Here is a 19,069-nt window from a genome sequence, read left to right on the forward strand (position 1 = left end):
TATCATTTCCTTCATAACAAAAGTCATGAAAACTCTTTCATCAAATAGAAAGATTTTACAAGATTAGAAAAAACAAATCATCAAGATTTTAAAAAACTTCCTAAACAATCTCTTAGAATCCTTCATTTTTAACTTTCAATTTTCTATGATTCTAACAATCAGCAAGAACATAAAGTCATTAAAATTCTTTCTAAATCCTAAACCAATACCTCCCCTTAATCAATACTTGAAAACATTTTAATTTCGGTTTAAATTGGTTGACTAGAGAACTCAAAAAGTGACGTTAGGCAATGTTAGCACCGGTGGAGACTCTTCCAATCACGGTGGAGGGGACAAGTCTCTCTGCCGTTGATGTCATCTCCATGTCGATGCATAATCTAATAGCTTCTGTTTCTAGCTACCGTCCATGGTGGTCTGAATTCCTAGCATTAGGTTCCATCGACCGTCCAGCCTCTTTCTCCTCCGCTGTTTCGCTCGTTAAGCTCAACCTCCGGCATTTTGCGGTTAACTACTTTCTTTTAACTGCAGCTTCGGTCACACTCTACTTGATCGGTGATCCCACTTCTCTTCTCACCTTTGCCTCCTTTGCAATCATGTGGCTGCTCCTATATTTCTATCGAGACCATCCATTGGTCTTGTGCGGTTGACATATTAACGACCGTGTGATCACCCTCGGGTTGATCCTTGGCTCGATTTGGGCATTGTGGTTCGCAAACTGCATCCAAAGTCTGGTCCTTGGCATCGTTGCCAGTTTCCTGCTTTGTTTGGTCCACGCCGTCGTACGGAATTCAGACGACCTTTTTGTACAAGAAAAAGATGTTGTTCCTTCCAGTTTTCTTCATTGGAGCTGACAATGTTATGCTTATGTTTCAGACTTTAAGTACGTTATTCGTAGGGATGTTAACAATGGGTTAAAACCCGATGGGTACCCGAAACCCGTTTAAAATGTAGAGCTTTCGGACCTGTTTTTCAATCAGGAAAAAAATGGGTAAAAAACGGGCGGGTATCCGAAATCTTGTAATCTTACACGGGTTTACCCTATAAGACTATGGGTACCCATCAGGTTTTTTTTAAAAAAAATCTTTTTACTAAAACGACACCGTTTCGCAATAACCCTAGTCTAATTGCTTCTATCGAATTGGTTCTGATCAGAGAGTGTTCACGTCGGCGAAGTTGTGTTCTTCATTGGTTTCAAATTCAATCTTCGGACAGAGCTTCTCGTGACCCTCTCATCACCTCCAAAGCAGGTACGAATCCTCTTTGATTTTCATTTTCTGGGTTGGTTTTAAATTACAGCCTTTGATTGTGGGTGGAATCAAGTTTCAATTTTGAATTAGCTTTAAGCTTTGATCTGTCTATATAATTTATGGGTTTGAAGCTTTGAACTGTCTATATAATTTCTGGGTTCGAAGCTTGTTTGATGTGTTTGATGTGTGAGTGGTTGATCCTTTTGGTGTTACATACTTGGAATAGGAACAAGTCTTATTCGTTTTTGTGTTTTTGTGTCTTATCGAGTCAGTCTTAGAGTTAAGGTTAGTGATCTTAAGAGTCACTTTAGAGCAGTATAAGTCACAACATCCTTCTTACGCATCATGATCTAAGTTTATCTTGTTCGGAAATTAGTTGGTTTGGTTGATGTGTTATAGAATGAGAAAAACTTGAAATGCTGAGCATTTTTTTCTTTTCTTTTCTTTATAGAATGGATTCACAATCATTGGAGACAATGACAGCTTTAAATGCTGAGCATGAATATCATGCAATGAATGAAGATGGCCAAGAGGCTGAAACTCAAGGAGAAGCACAAAGTGAAACGCAGCCTACTCAAGAGACTACTACAGACCAAACGGTATTTAACTCTAATAAACGCTTAAAGTCTGATGTTTGGTTTTGCTGAGTTAGAAGGTAAAAACATAGTCCAAATTTTTTTTTAAAAAAATTCCATTGTTTTGTTGATTTATATTTTCAAATTATAGGTGACATTGAAGACAACTTTGATGATAGATCTGAGTGTACTACATCAGTGGCAAGTAGCTCAGGAGTATGAACCTTTTATGTGTTTATGTTTGATTGTTGTTGCCTTGTGAGTTTCTAAACATTTTATGTATTTTAACATTGCAGAACTTTTTATGTATTTAACATTTGTTTTTAGTTTTTGCTTAATCTAATTAGAGTTTATAAACTTTTGAAAATTGTCACAGATATTATAAAATACACAAAATACATAATATAAATCATATTTGTTTTTGGTATAGAAAAGCTATAGACACAAAAATACACAATGTAAAATGCAAAATACATCACATGAGACAAAAAAATCGGANTTGGTATAGAAAAGCTATAGACACAAAAATACACAATGCAAAATGCAAAATACATCACATGAGACAAAAAAATTCGGGTACCCACGGGTTTACCCACAAGAGTTAAAACCCGTTCGGGTTTACCCACCAGACCTAAAACCCGTTCGGGTTTTTTGAATTTGGGTTTTTTCTGAGCAGGTTTTTTTCGGGTTCGGGCCGGGCCGGGCCGGGTTTTTTCACTCACCACAACATCCCTAGTTATTCGTTATGTCCCGGTCATGCTTTCATTTTTAGCTATTTGTGCTTTGTCCTGTTTTCTTGTTTTCTATTCGTCTACCGAATCATGAGATGAACTAATGAAATATGATGACCTTACAACAATATTTCGGATACATTACAATAGTGAGTTTTTCTTGTATAAAATTTATCATGTAAAGAAACCATTATTTATACGAATAATAGTCTTTAGCATTCATATATTAGGTTTGTAATCCATTCGACATTTCAGTTTTCGGATCTTTTGAAGTTCGACTTTCAACTATTAAGGTTTTTTTTTTTGAAATTTCATTCGATATCAGTCAATATCCATTCGGTTCTCTTAAAATTGTGGTTCAGCTTTGATTTGGGTAATTTTGGTTTCGGTCCTTAAGTTTACTATCTATTCTAGTAGTATAGCCATTTTGGTTCGGTTTTGGTTTATCCCTATTTGGTTTGTTACATTCTGTTCAGTTTTTTTCCCATGTTTACGAATAAGAATAACACGTTATCCTTCTCGGGAGTTCAGTGTGACACGCTGTGTAAAAGATGAGATTTTGTAGTAGAAACTATTAATCTCACATCCTCATTTTCGTCAAATATGGGATTTGGTGTTCATTGGGTTGCCTCCAGGCAGTTTCCCATATGAGTCGGTATATTCAAATTTGAATTTTATTTTTGGGAATGAGAAATTCCCTTTGGCTCTTGGAGCCACTCATCATTCAATACCCTAGCTTGTTTGATTCTTATGAAAGGATAGGAATAAGAAGGTCTTTCAAGAGATATAGTCAAAGCCAATAGATATTATTAATCAGGCTTAGGTGAACAATTATTGTGGGAGGAGTTTCAATTAGTCTCAAGGGTTATCTTGGGTTCTCTGGAACCTTTGTATATCCTGGAGTCAATTATTCGATGTCAAGTTGATGGTTCTTGGAAATCATCAGAACCTAATTCAGGTCTAGGCTGGTGGTGTGGTAATTGTGAGGATCAGACTTTAGTATTGGGAGCAAGATGCCAAAGACGAAGTCTTTGCCCTATTCATTCGGAGCTAGAAGCTTTGTTATGGGCCATGAAGTGTATTATATCCAGAGGAGTTGATTGTCGAAGGTTTGAGAGGGATTCTGCAGAGCTAGTTGCGATAGTTTGTATATCATGGTTTGTGGTTTTTAACCATGATATAAAGAGTCTTTTAGAGTTTTTTTGATATGTTTTCAGGTTCTTTATGAGTCTTTACAGGTTTTATAGGATTTTGGCACAGATGAGCAAAATAGAGCAATTTGAAACGTTTTTGAGCAAATTGGTTGAGAGTACTTAGAGTCGATCAAAGGTGTGAGTGTCGATCGACACTGAGACATTGGCAAGAGAGAAATCAGATTTCTCAAGTTTTGAAGGTGGTTTTCAAAAAAGGCTTTTGGAGAGCTTTTGGAGAGAAGAATCAAGATTCATTCGGAGAGATTCAGAACTCTTTTTCTACTTATCTTAATTTCTTATGCAATTTATTCAGTCTATGATGTGTTCTTCATTGATTATGTCTGAGTAATCTGCTTGTTAGGCTTAGGGTTTTTCATTAGGAATTTCACGGTTTATTGAATTGATTATTAATTAGGATTCATTATCTTTATGTTTTTCATCTTTGGCTGATTTTCATATTAATTCTTGACTGATCACCTAGAATTAATAACCTAGAAATATAAATTGATATGAGTATATAATTAATTTTCCTGACAAAAATTTTTGATTAGCAAAATCACTTTTTACGAAGAGATTCGATTTTGTAATTTTGTGAAAAAACTAAACTTGTTTTCAAAGCTGGTTTTAACTTGAATTTTACAAAGAGATTTGAATTTTCTTGTTTAAAAACTTAGATAATATTTGCAGTGAGAAGTAATTTATTTTACAATTGACTTTAGAGTTCAAGAACGGTTTTAATTGATTGAATCCTAATTAATTGATTGATTTAATATTCTATGATTTCCTGAGAATATATCATACTTTGATATATATGATTTCCATACTTTCATATTTATGATTATTATTATTATTATTCTTTTTTTGACGCAAAAGATCAGCTCATATTAATTTAAACAAATTCAAAGGGAAGATATATAACCAAAAATTCAAGGAAATTTTGCAGAGTCTGATTTGTTTAGTGCATTTCATATATAATTGCTACTCAAATTATTCCTTGGCAAAATTTAATGTTTTAATTTAATGCTTTTATTGTCTATTTGTACAATGAAAAAGGTTTGACCAAAAAGTTTTTGACAATATTTTTATAGAAAAAACTATTTTAATTTAGAAACAAATTCAGTTACAAACTTTTTCATTGCAGTTTCTTTCTCCACAAATAAACTCCGATATAACCAAAAATCAATAATGGCCAATTTATTTTATTCGAATTCTAAAGCAAAAAATGTTCACTTTACTTAATATTACAATTCTAATAAAATCTTATCCTTTTAATATTACATTTAATACATTTTCCAAAAACCAATACAATTATTTCAATAATATGCTACAAGTTGTAAATTAAAATTAATTAACGTGTGGACTATGTAGAAAAGGAAAAAAAAAAGATGTAATGCATTTTTATGTGGTGGAGACAGAAGGAAAATTGTATATCCCCTTCCTAACTTCAGATAAGAAGAAAATTATAAAAAGTCATGCTTAAGTGTTCATTTTATCTCTGAAGGTTGAATACTTTTTTTTTTAAACACCCGAAAGGAACTGATGTCGACGATAGGTAAATCACAAATTGAATTGGTTACAGCTAATGAATTTTCTACTGTAGAGAAAGGCAATTCCTCCCGTACATCTATGTATGAGGATCTTGTCCAAAATCCTGAACTTTTTTGGGATACGCTCCGAGATTTTTTCGAATTTTCTGGGCAACCTTTTAAGTGAGTTTTTCTTTTTCCTTATCTGAAATTTTTTGTTTAGATTATGTATTTTTTCATGAAATGACTGGTTTAAAAATTATGATTGTGAATGTTAAACCCATAGTCTACATTTCAAGCAATTTTGTTCGCAATCCCGTGTGTGGTGGCTTATAAATGACTTGTATACCAAGTGTTGCTTGGTCGAGTGGCGTAGGCATAGTCCTTCAAAAGAAATAGGAAGACGTGATTTCCTATGTTCGAAAACGCTTGTAGGATAGTGATTTTTCCTAAAAAAAATCTGGAAAGCGATAAACCTATCAAGACAAATTATAAATGGGCCTGGCCCAAAACTTAATTTTGAAAAGATAACTTGTATTTTTTTCTTGGTTAACAATTAGTCGTGTTGTAAAAAATTTATTTGGCGAGATGAAACAAAAATCATTAGGTTTGGGAATCTTTAAAGCAAGGAAGTGTGTGTGGCTTATTGACATTAGATCTAGTTTGTTCTTAATATGTTAGTCCAGATATCATTTTTTAATTTGGTTTTCACAAGATTCTGAAATGCTAATCCATGAATAGGTTTAAGAATATATATATATATATATATATATATATATATATTTTTGGGGTTACCGGTAATGCAATATTGTTTTAAAGGTGTTGGGAAATGGAAATTGCTTTTATCCTCTTTTGATATGTTCATTGAATCATTGTATATGCTTTAATTGATTTATTTTCTTGAATAAGATTTCAGTTCATGGAATATTTATGATATTTTTTGGCTTTTGTCAAGGAATCCTGTTGTGGGTGGAAACAACCTCGATCTGCATCGGCTGTTCATTGAGGTCACATCTCGTGGTGGTCTTGAAGAGGTAACAAATAATTCGTTTTGAAGCTATCGTTGTTTTATTAAAATAATTTATACAATTTGATTATATGTTTAATAATTATATCATATTTGATTCTAGGTGATCAACGATCGCAGATGCAAAGAAGTGATTGAAGTATTTAAGACAGTAATAACAAATCCAGCATATGTTTTAAAGACTAATTATCGTAAAACACTCCTTGAGTTTGAGCATGTGTACTTCCAAGCTCCGCGCTCTACATTTCAGGGGAATGGTCCGAAAATATACCAATTATATATATGTTTTCTTATATCCAGTTGATCTCCAAGATTAATTAACACATGTTCGTCTTTTTTTCCGCAGAGAAAGCACTGAAGCGCCCTGTCAAAGAATCTGCAAAGCATGGCAATGGCATGGGTACTTAAAATATTCAATGTTTTAATTTTGTATAATATATATATAGTCCAATATGTTTCTTTAGGTTCTCTTCTTTTATCTGAATTTGTGAGTGTTTGAGATTTGCTTTCTAAATTTCATTCATACAATCAAGAAATGAAACCTGGCGCCGTGGTTACTGGGAGCATTGATGAGAAGTTCGAAAGCGGTTACCTGGTAACCATGAAGATGGGCTCAGAAAAGTTCAAAGGAGTGCTTTTCCACACTTCTTCTCAGGATGATCCTAGAACTCGTAGGAATAAGAGAGCCAAGTCATCTCATGAACGACCTAAGTGCCCAAGAAGCAGTTACAACTTCTTCTTTGCTGAGCAACACGCGAGGCTTAAAGCTGAGGTCGGTGGAAAAAAGGGACCTTTCACCAAGGAAATTGCGGAAATGTGGAATAATCTCTCTCAATCTGATAAACAGGTAAACACATAAAAACTTATTTAAACTCTCTCTTAAGACTTAAAAATAAAAAATGATGATTCTAAACAATGTTTTTTAAGTTCCATTTTTCTCGAATGAGATTTAACGGGTTCGGGTTATTATTTTTATCCAGGTTTATCAACAGAAGCATCTTGAGGATAAGGAGAGGTACAAGGAGTTGTTACAACACAAAGCTTCAAAGGATTCTTATGCGTCAGATATTGTAGCTGCGACTGATGCAGTGGAAACTGTAGCTGAGACCAATGCAACAAAAGTTGTAGCTACCGTCAATGCAGCGGAAACTGTAGCTGCAACCAATGCAGCGGAAGTTGTAGCTGAGACCGATGCAACGGAAACTGTAGCTGCAAGTGCAAGTGCATCGGAGACTGTGGATGAGGCAAGTGAGTAGTGTTACTTTCTCTATTATTGTCTTATTTATTTGTTGGACTTTTATATTTCTGTTATGAGAACTTTCGTTTAATAATAAGTGGTAGAACTGGCCATAGGCAACTTTTCATTCAAACTATTTCTGTTATGAGAACTTTTGTTTTATTTTGTTCTATTTTTACCTTTATTACTATAATTCTGCAACCTAAAATGTCAAACATTATGCTTCAAGAGTTGAGTTAGCTCGTCCTAACAATATTGTTGATCCTCTATAAGTCTAGGCTCCAAATTTGAACACACCAATTACCTTGAGACATGCCGTTTCTCAAAGTAGCATTGCATGATTGATGATTTTATATAAACCAACCTTCTTGTGGGTTACGTAGGCATTAGGCTTCTATCTTTAAGCATAACCGCTTACTGGTTTATATACATATGACTAAATAATTCATACTAAATATATTCATAGTTTTGATTTTTTTTGTTACAAATTCTATTTTTTGATCGTATCTAAAAGTAGTTGAGTATCTTTAAATTTATTTACATCAAATATGTCTACTTTGACTATATCTTTGTTAATCAAATCATTATGTATTTTTAAAAAAGTCCCAAACTGTCATACAATGCTTATATTGATGCCATGTTATTAAAAAAAAAACAGTCTTATAGTATGTTTTAAATTTCTTTATTTCTCAAATCGACTTTGGGAAAATTAAACCTCCCCTAAAGTTAAAGAAAAATATGAAAAATTTTGTGGACAAAAGATAATATGTTGTGTTTTAATAAATTTCACATAATTAGAAGGCAAGCGAGATCTTTTTTTTGGTCAACCAAACATTAATTAGAAAAGAACTCCAAAAATTGGTAGCCCAAACCGGAGTAAAAGAGTTTACAAAATAAATTTAGCGATCTCAAAGATCGAGCGATATAAACGAGGGATTTTCGACAGGGTAAAGAGCAGAAAAGAATCACGAAGCAAGTAGAAGTCATCGAGAAGGTTGGAGAACATCCATCAATCTTCAAGGACCTACACCATCGCGACTAGTTCTGCACAATCTATCTCCTAACTCTGCCAATCAATACTTCTCGAAAGGATACTCTCCATCGCCAATAACAATGCTTCTAGGTCCGAATGAAGGAGGGAAGGACTGCGCCTAAGACATTTTTCTCCCAACAGTAAAATCTGGTCATCCTTGTTATAACACCACAATCCCAAACCTGAATTGACGTATGTTGCTTTCCAAGAGTATCTATCTGACCTATACCTTTTCGCGGAGAAATTGAGGTGAGCTTATGTATTTGATTATTTTTTAACACCAACACTCCATATATTAAGTACTAAATTAGGGAACGTGATTGCCAATAGTCTATAGAGGAAGCTAATATATCGGGCATAGATATGTTTACATAGAAATATAAAACAGTTCGTGTTCAAGAGTTTTTTACATGAAAAGTTTTAGCAATTTCATGTAGGCTTATAGAATATAGAGAACATGAACCCTTGTAGGTAAGATATGTATGTTTTTATTCAAGATTTACATGAATGGGACAGTACCAATTATCATGCACATTAAATGTTTTAGGGAGCATTTCTCAAGACATTTTTTGTTGATTGCACAGTTTTCTTAAAAAATAAAAAATAATAAAAAACTTCTTTAATTTTTTGAAAAAGAAAGCTAATGAAGAGAACAAACCTGTTCGTTTAATTTTCCCTAGACAAGGCAATTAATTATAGAGATCTTTTAGGGCTGGTCCTAGAGAAGTGTACTCGTTTCTTCTCTATTATTCCTTGTCTATACTCTTTCTTCTTGTGTTGACTGTTGTTCACTTGTTCTTGGTTAATCAGACAGATTCCAAGTTGGTGTTTGTGTCAAGAGGATAAATGAATTTTTAGTTATAATTAACCAAGGAAAAGAAAAGTGGAGATTGTGAAGATATGGACAAGATCAGTCAGTTGCCTGATGATGTGCTCGTGAAGGTACTATCATTTCTTCCAACAAAAGATGCTGCAAGCACAAGTATTTTATCGAAGCGGTGGGAGTTTCTTTGGATGTGGCTGCCTAAGCTGGACTACGATTATAGTGACTATTCAGTGTCTCAAGGCCGGAGTTTGCAGAGATTTATCGATCTGAATCTGCCGTTACATCAAGCTCCGATCATGGAAAGCTTACGTCTCAAGTTTAGCCATGGAGCAGTTGGATCAATCAAACCTGAAGATATCGAAAAATGGCTTTCAGTTGCATTTCACTTCTGCGTCCTTGAGTTAAGTCTTGAGCTTTCTTCTTTTGCGAGGCGTAAACCTAAATTGCCTAGTAGCTTGTATGTCAGCAAATCGCTTGTGATCTTGAAACTGGAGGACGAGGTTCTCGTGGAAGTTCATCGTATGGTATGTCTCCCCTGTCTCAAAACTTTGACCCTTCGACGTGTGACTTACTCTGCTGAAAATTCTCTTCACCGACTTCTTTCCAATTGCCCTGTCCTTGAGGATCTATTTGTGGAACGAGATAACACTGACAACTTGGGAAAACTGACAGTGATTGTCAAGTCATTGCAGAGACTAACCCTAAAGATGTCTAGTCCTTGTTATCTTGATGGGATTATGATTGATACACCTTCTCTGAAGTATCTGGAAGTCACTGATGAAAGACTAGAGAGTGATAGTGATGATGAGAGTGACAGTGATAGTCCTCGATTCTCCTACTCTTTTGGAGATATGCCTAAGTTGGAGGAGGCTGGTTTTGTATTGACATTCCAAAATATCAAAAAGTTTTTTACGAAAATCACATCTGTTAAGCGGCTTTCGTTATGCTTAGGAGTCTACACCGAAGAGGTAATCTGTCTCCATCCGTATCTCTATCAATCTTGTTTTTTGAACAATATATAAACCAGGTTTTCTTGAGGTTGAATCTTTTTGTTATCATGTGTTGCAGGCTTTTTATCATGAGGGTATTGTCTTCAACCAACTTGAACATTTGAAGATATGTTCATGTGATTCAAGTTGGTCAATTTTACTTGCTCGGTTACTCAAGGACTCTCCTAATTTACGAGAGATCGAGGCCAATCTGATATATGTAAGTTTTTTTTTTTTTCGTTAGAGACATATTCTGTTGGGTTTACTTTACTATATACTGTTAAAGCCAGATCTTCTCATGTTTGATCTCAGCATCATCCAGATAGGCTTGTGGATCTACCCAATAATTGGGACAGACAATTGAACAACTGTGTTCCTAGATGTTTGTTGTCGAGTGTGGAAACTTTCAAGTGGATTGATATGTATGGGTTGCGGAACCAGATGGATGTGGCGAAATATATCTTGAGAAATGCTCGCTGCTTGAAGACTGCCACAATCTTGTTTGCGCCATGCTATCATCAAGAAACATTGGATGAGATGATCCAGGACTTGTCACTTTCTTTTCGAGGTTCAGCAACATGCCAACTCCTATTTTCTTGAGGATGTGAATCATAAGGATTCAGACTTGCTTTTTTCTACACACACTACTACCCTCCCTCCGTATTACCATGGTTTTTGTTATTACCATGGTTTTTGTTTTGCAGCCGTAACTTAAGGTTTCTCTTTTTTTTTTTTCTTTTTTTTTTTTTGCATACTTGAAGGGATCTTCTTCTCAGATTTTAACATTGGCTTTACCTTCTTTTGAGATCTCAACATCTAGACTCTTTAGGTGTCAAACTAGCTTCTGGAAATCACTTTAAGTTCTCATACGTACGGACAATTTGAAAACGATGACTAAATCGAAATCTTGAGTTGTATATGTTCTTTGTAAAACTTTGCAAACCCATCATTGTAAATGGCGAAATAAAACAGTTGCAAAAAGAGGGACAAGTCTTAGACAAGAGCAACAACAGAGGAATATGAAGAAACAGAGATGGGGAATAGATTAGATAGCTTGAGAAACAAGTCAAACATATACATATACGAGAGAAAGATAAAGAGAGATATCGAATGAAGAATCAGCCGAAGAAGCTAGGGTCGTATCCATTGCTGGAAGTAGCCAAGATGTAGTAAGCAACGATGTGTCCAATAGAACCCCAAGCAAGAACATCAACGATGTTGAATCCAATCGGATCGTTCGATTTCAAGAGGCTGACGTATTCCTTAGCACGATCATCTCCAGCTTCGAAGTGGGTCTTCCCGTTCTGCTCCGGTAAGCCCTGTTTCGCGACGTTCTCTCTCTGGAAGTTGAAGAAGACGAAACGGCCAAGGAAGAGGGAGAGACCTGTGCTGAGGCTTATGACGACGGAAGGGCTAAGCTCAGCTCTCACAACGGCGGAGGAGGACTTTCTTCCGGCTGTGGTTGATAGACTTGGTAAGGCGGAGGAGGAGCCACCGAGACGGAGAGGACGAAGGCCATGGAATGAGATGGAGTTAGGGTTCTTCTGAGCGATTGCAGTGGAGAATGTTGTTGGTGAGAACAAAGCAGATGCGCTTGTTGCCATTTTGCTGCTGTTTCTTCTCAGAGAAAATTTTGTGTGAAAGAGAAATGAGTGGTTTTGGATTTATGATCTTTTTGAGTGATCTGTTTTGGCTTCTGGGATGCAAAGGAGAAGAAGCAGATGCAGATTTTGTTTGTGAGGATACGATTACGGATGGATGATGTGGCATTTTCTCGTTGGTTCTTTCTGGATTATGAGATTTTCAGTCAAATAATTGCGTTCGACCCCCTGCTGTTTAAAAGGTTTTACTTAAAAGACCTTAGTGTTTTTATAGTGTCTGATTTAGTTGTTCACTGTTATAAACTATAACTATAATACACCTATATGTGTATATAATATTTTATAAAGTAAAACAAAAAATACTAAAGAGAGGGAGGAGAGGATACGAGAGTGGAGGAGAGTAAAAGCCTTGTATTATTATTGTCTCTCTTTCTCATGTTTGTACAACTCCTATTTATAGTGAAATAAAGAAGTTATGAGTCATACCGTTTATTAATTTGGTAATAACATATGTAAAGGTTTGATAACATGTGTTGATGGATTAATCACATTTGTTTTACAATACTCCCCCTTGATTATCCATCATCATTTACGAATTACGTATTGTCTTATTAAAAACTTTATCATAGAAAACTCCAATAGGATAAAAACCATGATGAGGAAAAAAGAGTACAATGACGTAAACTCCCCCTCAAAAAGACTTCAACGATCTTGTAGATGACGCATTCAATATTTTGAAGATGCTTTCTGATGTTCATATATTTTACCCTGTTTTCCCTTAATATATTCACATCTTTTGCATCTTTTGCTATCCATTTTGACCATTATTGCATAGCTTTAGGACTGTTCTTGCATTAGAGTTTAGTTGCATTGCATTTGCATCTTTTCATGCATAAACAGGTGATTTTGGAGCTTAAGGAGCATGGAAGCAATGCTGAGGAGAAGTGAAGCAATCATGAGGAGAAAGCAAGAGAGCTAAGGCTGAAGAACCAAGGTCCGGAGTCCAACTCGACTGCCCACTCGACCAGACACTCGACCGTGTGCTGAGAGGGACTCGACCGAGTGGGAGGAGCACAAGAGGAGCCAACTCGACCGGTCACTCGACCGAGCACCAGGTCGAGTTGGTCGAGCCGCCTGGCTATTTTGTCTTTTAGCGTTTTTAGGGCTTCCACTACTTTTTCTATATAAGGGCTTGTACCTGCAGCCACCAAAATAGTCCAGCTTTTTAGAGAGTCAAAAACCTAGTTTTTACCTTTTTTAGAATTATTCCTTTTGCACTTTTATTTTCTTAGATCTTGTACTTCTTTTAAAAGGAGAAAAAGACTAAATTCTTCAATATTGTTGGTTTCATAACTTTTTTAATATTGAGAATTTGAGTTTGGTTCTTTCTTCAATATTGTAGATCTTTGATTTATCTTTCTAATGATGCAAGTTTCAGTATTTTCTGGGTTTATGATTTTGATGTTCATCATGTATGCTTGTGAGTAGTTGCTTAGGATCTTGAGGATGGGTTAGGCTGGGTTGTGTTTGAGGTTTGTTTGATTTGGTCAAGCTTGATTGTTGTAGATCTCTTCTAGGCTAGATGTTCTTAATGCTGATCCTATATCTGAGAGGGTAGGATCTGATTTCAAGCCTCTTAGCATCACACCAATGTCTAAGGAGCATAGATAAGGCTAGATCTAGAGACTATCATTAGGCTTGCTAAGAGATTAGAAGTCTTGTTTGATTTTTGACATATTGCTTAATGCCTGCTTGTGTAGATTCTTTACTTTGTGAGAACAAGTCTAGAGATGCATGAGTTTGATTGTTTCTTGCCATGAGAGTGGATTAAACATGTCTTAGAAATATATGTCTAGAGATTAGCTCAAGTTGTTTGAGATTTGTTGACCAAGTTAGATGACCTCAATCATAGTCCAGCCCATGAATCCCTCCTCAAGACCTTCCTTGTTTATTGATTTCTTAGCTTAAATCCTGTTGTTTGATCGTTGTTTGATTCGTTTTGGTATTGCTCTGTTTTTCTTGTGTTGCTCTGTTTTGCGTATTTGTCCAGCTCGACCCTGCACTCGATCTACACTCGATCGAGTGCTTGCTCGAGTTCCAACCCAGAACTTGTGTTTATGATTTGTGTTTGTCCTGTTTCATTCTAGTTGCATTTCTGTTGCATTCATTTAGTATCATGTTCATTACTTACCTTGCATTAGTTCAATACTTGCATTTCCATAGTTTCTATTTCTGTTTGTCATAATCACTCTGTTCCATTTGCATTTAGCTCCTAGTTCTTGTAGTTTTACTTTCTGCACTTTCCATTTCATCATAGGATTGTTAGTGACAAACAACCTTTACATCTGGCTTGACTTAGACTCATATGCACATCTTGATTGTTCACAAACACTCAGATTGGATTGACACCTCTTATACTACAATTGCATAAGGGGAATTGAAACACCCTGACATCCATTCATTCATAAGTCATCATTCCATACATCATTCACCACCACCTACAAAAATAGTCAGTTTCACTTTCTGAATGTTGAAGTAGAAAGCGCCTTTGTTAATATGCTTTGTAGTTTCCAACCAATAGTGATGCAATCTCCCCTTCATCATTGACATTCTCCATCGAGGTTGATCTTTTGTTTATTATTTACTACCTCGTTAAAAACCTTGTCATGGAAAACCCCAGTGGGATAAAAACCATGATAAGGGAAAAAGAGTGCATCCACGCAAAAATCATCATATTCTCTCCCTTTGTAAGTAACTCTACTACATTGTTACTTGAGTTGTTGGACTGTCTATCAACTTCTTTATCCTTCTCGAATTCTTGAGTGTAAGAGAGGAATATATCTTGTCTTGTCGTTCTTTGTGTAGCTTCCTTTGATTTAGACGACATATGCAACAAAGTCTTCGAACAGAGTTGTTGCCTTTTGGTTGCTTCTTGTTAATGGGTCTCAACAAGCATTAACTAGTTGATGCTGATCGAACCCTCAGTTTGAAGTTCTTCACTAACATGTTACGAGGCTCCAATCTTAGGTAGATAACTATTTGTTGATGTTCGGGCATCATCTGAGCCATTAGGTATTCTCGATATGGCATATGAAGCACAACTATTTTGGCATGACTTGAATAAGCGACAGCCAAAAAGTCTACCACTGAAACGTCGCGAAGTCGTTGTTTTGCGATATATCTTTATACTGATCCGATATAAATCTTCCATCTGCAAAACCAACTAAACCAAACTCGGGGGTTCCAAAGCCCAAGTTAATCATACCTTTGCAGTAGAAGATACGTTTTAACTCATCTCAAAATCTACTCATAGAGAATGAGTTATATGCTGCAAAGAGATTAGTAGAAAATGCTATGCATAATACTCATAAAATATATAAATGTATCTTATATGACTATATCTATATATATATGACTTCCTTTAGAAGTGATTAGTATAACATCTATTTTGATAGATGTTTAGTTTGGAATATCTGGAGACATTTTTTTCTTTCCAAGATCTTTTATTCCAAATAACTCTTCAAGAGTTTTGATGATGTTCAAAATCATCACTATTATGAGTTCTCAAGAACATAATTATGATATCATATATATTTCGGGATAACCTATTCAAGCATCCCATGAGGCATATTTCAAGTCATTCATATAACATCAATTTTGTTTGATAGGGTATTTTAACAACACATGGCACGACACACCAATTTTGTTATATATCATTATACCCTTTTGATGTTTGGACCACTAGTCCAAAAATTACTCGTCTTTCATACGAGTTTAATATAGATTTGAATACCTCTTTATTGGCCAATATATATCTCTATACGCTCACAAAGCGGAGATTTATGATCCTCATTAATCACATTGCTGCTATACAATTTTATTGTCGACATGTATGTCTTTGGTTCCAAATTTCCCGTAATGACATGGTTAATCGAGATCTCTTTAATTATTATATAAATGATTTTATACAGGTACCTGATTTCGTTATTAACCATATCAATCGGTTTTCTACTCCTCTTGAGAAGTTCTTGCTCCTCTTTAGGAGTATTTGTGCTCCTCTTTGGGAGTCTATTAGCTCTTCTTAAAGAGTCTATCTACTCTTCTTTAAGAGTTCATTTGCCTCTCTTTTGAGAGTATAATCCTCTTTTTAATTTGCTTCTTTTTATTTTTGAGGATATTATTTATCTTAGGAACCAAAGTAGACTATCACATTTCTTATGTGACATAGACTTAGTATGTCATCCTCCAGAGACATATTTTTATTGGAGCATTTTTAGCTGGAATGTGAGATTTCTCATAACTACAAGTTTATATTCATTTATGTGAGGATCAATAATTATATAAAATCTCATCCATCAGCTTTTTGTATTTTATTTGCAATATATATTTTGAATAGTGATATGTTGAACTTTTAAATTCATATTCATTTGTTTAAAGATCCAAAACTATTCGACGATTCTCCCATAATGATGGAGAATTTTATCATCCAACATGATGATATGCAAATCTTGCAATAGGCGTATCTCTCATAGGATGGATTTAGAGTGGAGACTCATCTCCCGCATCTATATATTTTTATGCGGTGTGGAGGAGCATTTACGATATATATCAAACACCCATAAGATTCAAAATGAGAAATATTTAATCTCTTACCATGAATATATAACATGGAAGAAGTATTTCTTTATAAATTGTTGGTCTCATATATAATATTGACTACATGCAAAACTGCATGTTCCATATTAAAACATGGAGATTAAATCACAAAGAACCGTTTTGCAATCTCTTGGGGTTGCGCTATGAACGATTCATTATAGCTCATTTCAAGAGTGAACATCATGGATGTTCCACTTTATCACATGCGACATATATATGTGATAAACGATAGGATATGACTTCACCATAGTTATATCGCTATGGGGTGTCAAATTCACCAAATTTTATCGACTTATTGTCGATGTGGGATTCTTTTAATTCTCCCCCTTGAGATGATAACTCTTAGAGTTCATTCATCTCGTAATGAATCCCACATTAGGATCAACAACATGCCGATTTTGGTTATGTCTATTATCTTAGATCCTTAAAAGATGTGAGATTAGTATTACCCCCTCTCAAGATGATGACTTTTATGTCCATTCACCTTTGACCGAATCTTATTTTTAAATCGGTTGTATTTGGGGTATAATTTGGAGATTTATTAAAGAAATCAAACCATCATATATATACAATGAGCTTGTTAATCCAAAAGGATGGTGAATGAGCCAACATTATATGATTGTGGAGGCATAGCCTGAATTGAAGTGCAGTGCTTACAACCTCATGAAATGTGAACGGGGGCATGCAATACTTTTAAAAGAATTTTTGTTCCTCTAAGCAAATTCACAATGATTTTTATTATCACTGATTGACCGGGATGGCTTGACCGGTAACGTTATGCTTGAAGCATTAGGAAATTTCATATTTACTATCATTTTGCCATCTTTGTTTTTGCATGATATAATCATATACATGCATGTCTCCAATATGGCCGATCTTGCGATACCATATTTATTTATAGTCTGAACATAATAATTTTATTAAGACAAAATGTTTTGAAACTTCGGAGAATACTAGACATCGATAATTATGAATCTGATGTCTTTGAAAGTCGAGAGACTAACTCATCTAGACCTTCTAATTATGTTTGCACTGTTTATGATATACTGACATGTGCTTCATATATTCTCATAAGAGAAATATATTTTTGATTTTAAAGACATTTCGTTATCTTTAAATCTCATATAACACATATAGTTACTTTTTACAAATAAACAAACATATAAATGCAGAAAATAAAATAAGAGCTATAGCCTTATATATAAGAATTTAATAGAAGTAATTTTTTTTTTATCGTAAAGTAGGCAGAGCCTATCATATATAACGATCAATGCGGAAAAGACATAGCTCTTTGTTTGATCATGAATGAGGTAGAACCTGTATATGTATAACTATCAACCCGAAAATGACATAGCCTTATATTTGATCATATAGGAGGCATAGCCTGTCATATTTAACGATCTTATCAGAAAAGACATAGTCTTTTGTTAGATCTGGAAAGAGGCAAAGCCTACCATATATAACGATCTATCTATCCGAAAACGACATAGCTTTTATTTGATCGTGAAGGAGGCAGAGCCTACCATATATCTAACGATCTATCCGGATATGATTTAGCTATAGAGGAGGCAACGCCTATAACTTATGACGATCAATCCGAAAAAAGCATAATTTTACAATGTCTATAATATTTATATTCTATAAACATAAATGGAAATAATATAAATTTACTTATCTCGTAAAAGCTCCAGAGGTAAAGACATTGTGCTGATAACATATTATAAACTATAACTATAATACACTTATATGTGTATATAATATTCTATAAAGTAAAATAAAAAGTACTAAAGAGATGGAGGAGAGGATAGGAGAGTGGAGGAGAGTAAAAGCCTTGTATTATTATTGTCTCTCTTTCTCATGTTTGTACAACTCTTATTTCTCATGTTTGTAGAAGTTATGAGTCATACCACTTATTAACAGTGGAATAAAGAAGTTATGAGTCATACCACTTATTAACAACTTCTATTTACATGTTTTGATGGATTAATCACATTTGTTTTACAACATTCACAACCTACAATACGTACAAGTAAAGTATCATCAGACAAGAAAAGAAAATTATTCTGAAATATTATATAATTGACCCAACAAATGGCAGAATCAACTATGAAATTGAGTTCATACAAGTGACCGTAGCCAGATAAAGAGCAAGCCACAGACTCGACCCATGTTGTCTCTTGCCAAGAGTTGAGACTTGATGCATGCAAACTCGCCGAACCTCAACACTTACGTACACATACATGACCTTGAACACTCGAGATAAAATGAAAATCAACTAACTAAATCGGCTCTGTCCTAATACCACTTGCACAACACATCATTTACACCATTAGAGATCGACTTGAGTTTATGTTTTTTTCTTTTCCGTTCTCAGATTTCTCAGTTTAACAAAGCGACAGGAGAGTGCGCAGCACATATATGTATAGGC

General features: G+C 34.8%; 4 protein-coding genes and 1 pseudogene across 4 annotated transcripts in view; 3 read left to right on the forward strand and 2 right to left on the reverse strand.

Annotated features, from left to right (window-relative positions):
- LOC104743003 lies at positions 291 to 941 on the forward strand (annotated as a pseudogene).
- On the forward strand, positions 5,133 to 7,670 carry LOC104743004 (putative high mobility group B protein 11). The gene is made up of 6 exons (XM_010464116.2): positions 5,133 to 5,455; positions 6,228 to 6,306; positions 6,403 to 6,556; positions 6,646 to 6,699; positions 6,833 to 7,146; positions 7,280 to 7,670. Exons 1-6 carry the CDS (start codon positions 5,286 to 5,288, stop codon positions 7,553 to 7,555), a joined length of 1,047 nt encoding a protein of 348 aa, XP_010462418.1. The 5' UTR covers positions 5,133 to 5,285; the 3' UTR covers positions 7,556 to 7,670.
- On the forward strand, positions 9,450 to 11,434 carry LOC104743007 (putative F-box/FBD/LRR-repeat protein At4g00315). The gene is made up of 3 exons (XM_019235264.1): positions 9,450 to 10,363; positions 10,464 to 10,604; positions 10,697 to 11,434. The coding sequence occupies exons 1-3, from the start codon at positions 9,470 to 9,472 to the stop codon at positions 10,982 to 10,984; spliced, it is 1,323 nt and encodes a 440-aa protein (XP_019090809.1). The 5' UTR covers positions 9,450 to 9,469; the 3' UTR covers positions 10,985 to 11,434.
- Positions 11,334 to 12,090, reverse strand: LOC104743006 (photosystem I reaction center subunit V, chloroplastic-like). Its single transcript, XM_010464119.2, has one exon. It carries the CDS (start codon positions 11,986 to 11,988, stop codon positions 11,503 to 11,505), a length of 486 nt encoding a protein of 161 aa, XP_010462421.1. The 5' UTR covers positions 11,989 to 12,090; the 3' UTR covers positions 11,334 to 11,502.
- The window catches only part of LOC104743008 (uncharacterized WD repeat-containing protein C2A9.03-like), a gene marked incomplete in the record, with an annotated part of 1,669 nt that continues 1,290 nt past the window's right edge, over positions 18,691 to 19,069 (reverse strand). Inside the window, 1 exon segment of the mRNA XM_010464121.2 lies at positions 18,691 to 19,069.

The sequence above is a fragment of the Camelina sativa genome, chromosome 14, assembly GCF_000633955.1.
Source record: "Camelina sativa cultivar DH55 chromosome 14, Cs, whole genome shotgun sequence".
NCBI classification, from domain to species: domain Eukaryota; kingdom Viridiplantae; phylum Streptophyta; class Magnoliopsida; order Brassicales; family Brassicaceae; genus Camelina; species Camelina sativa.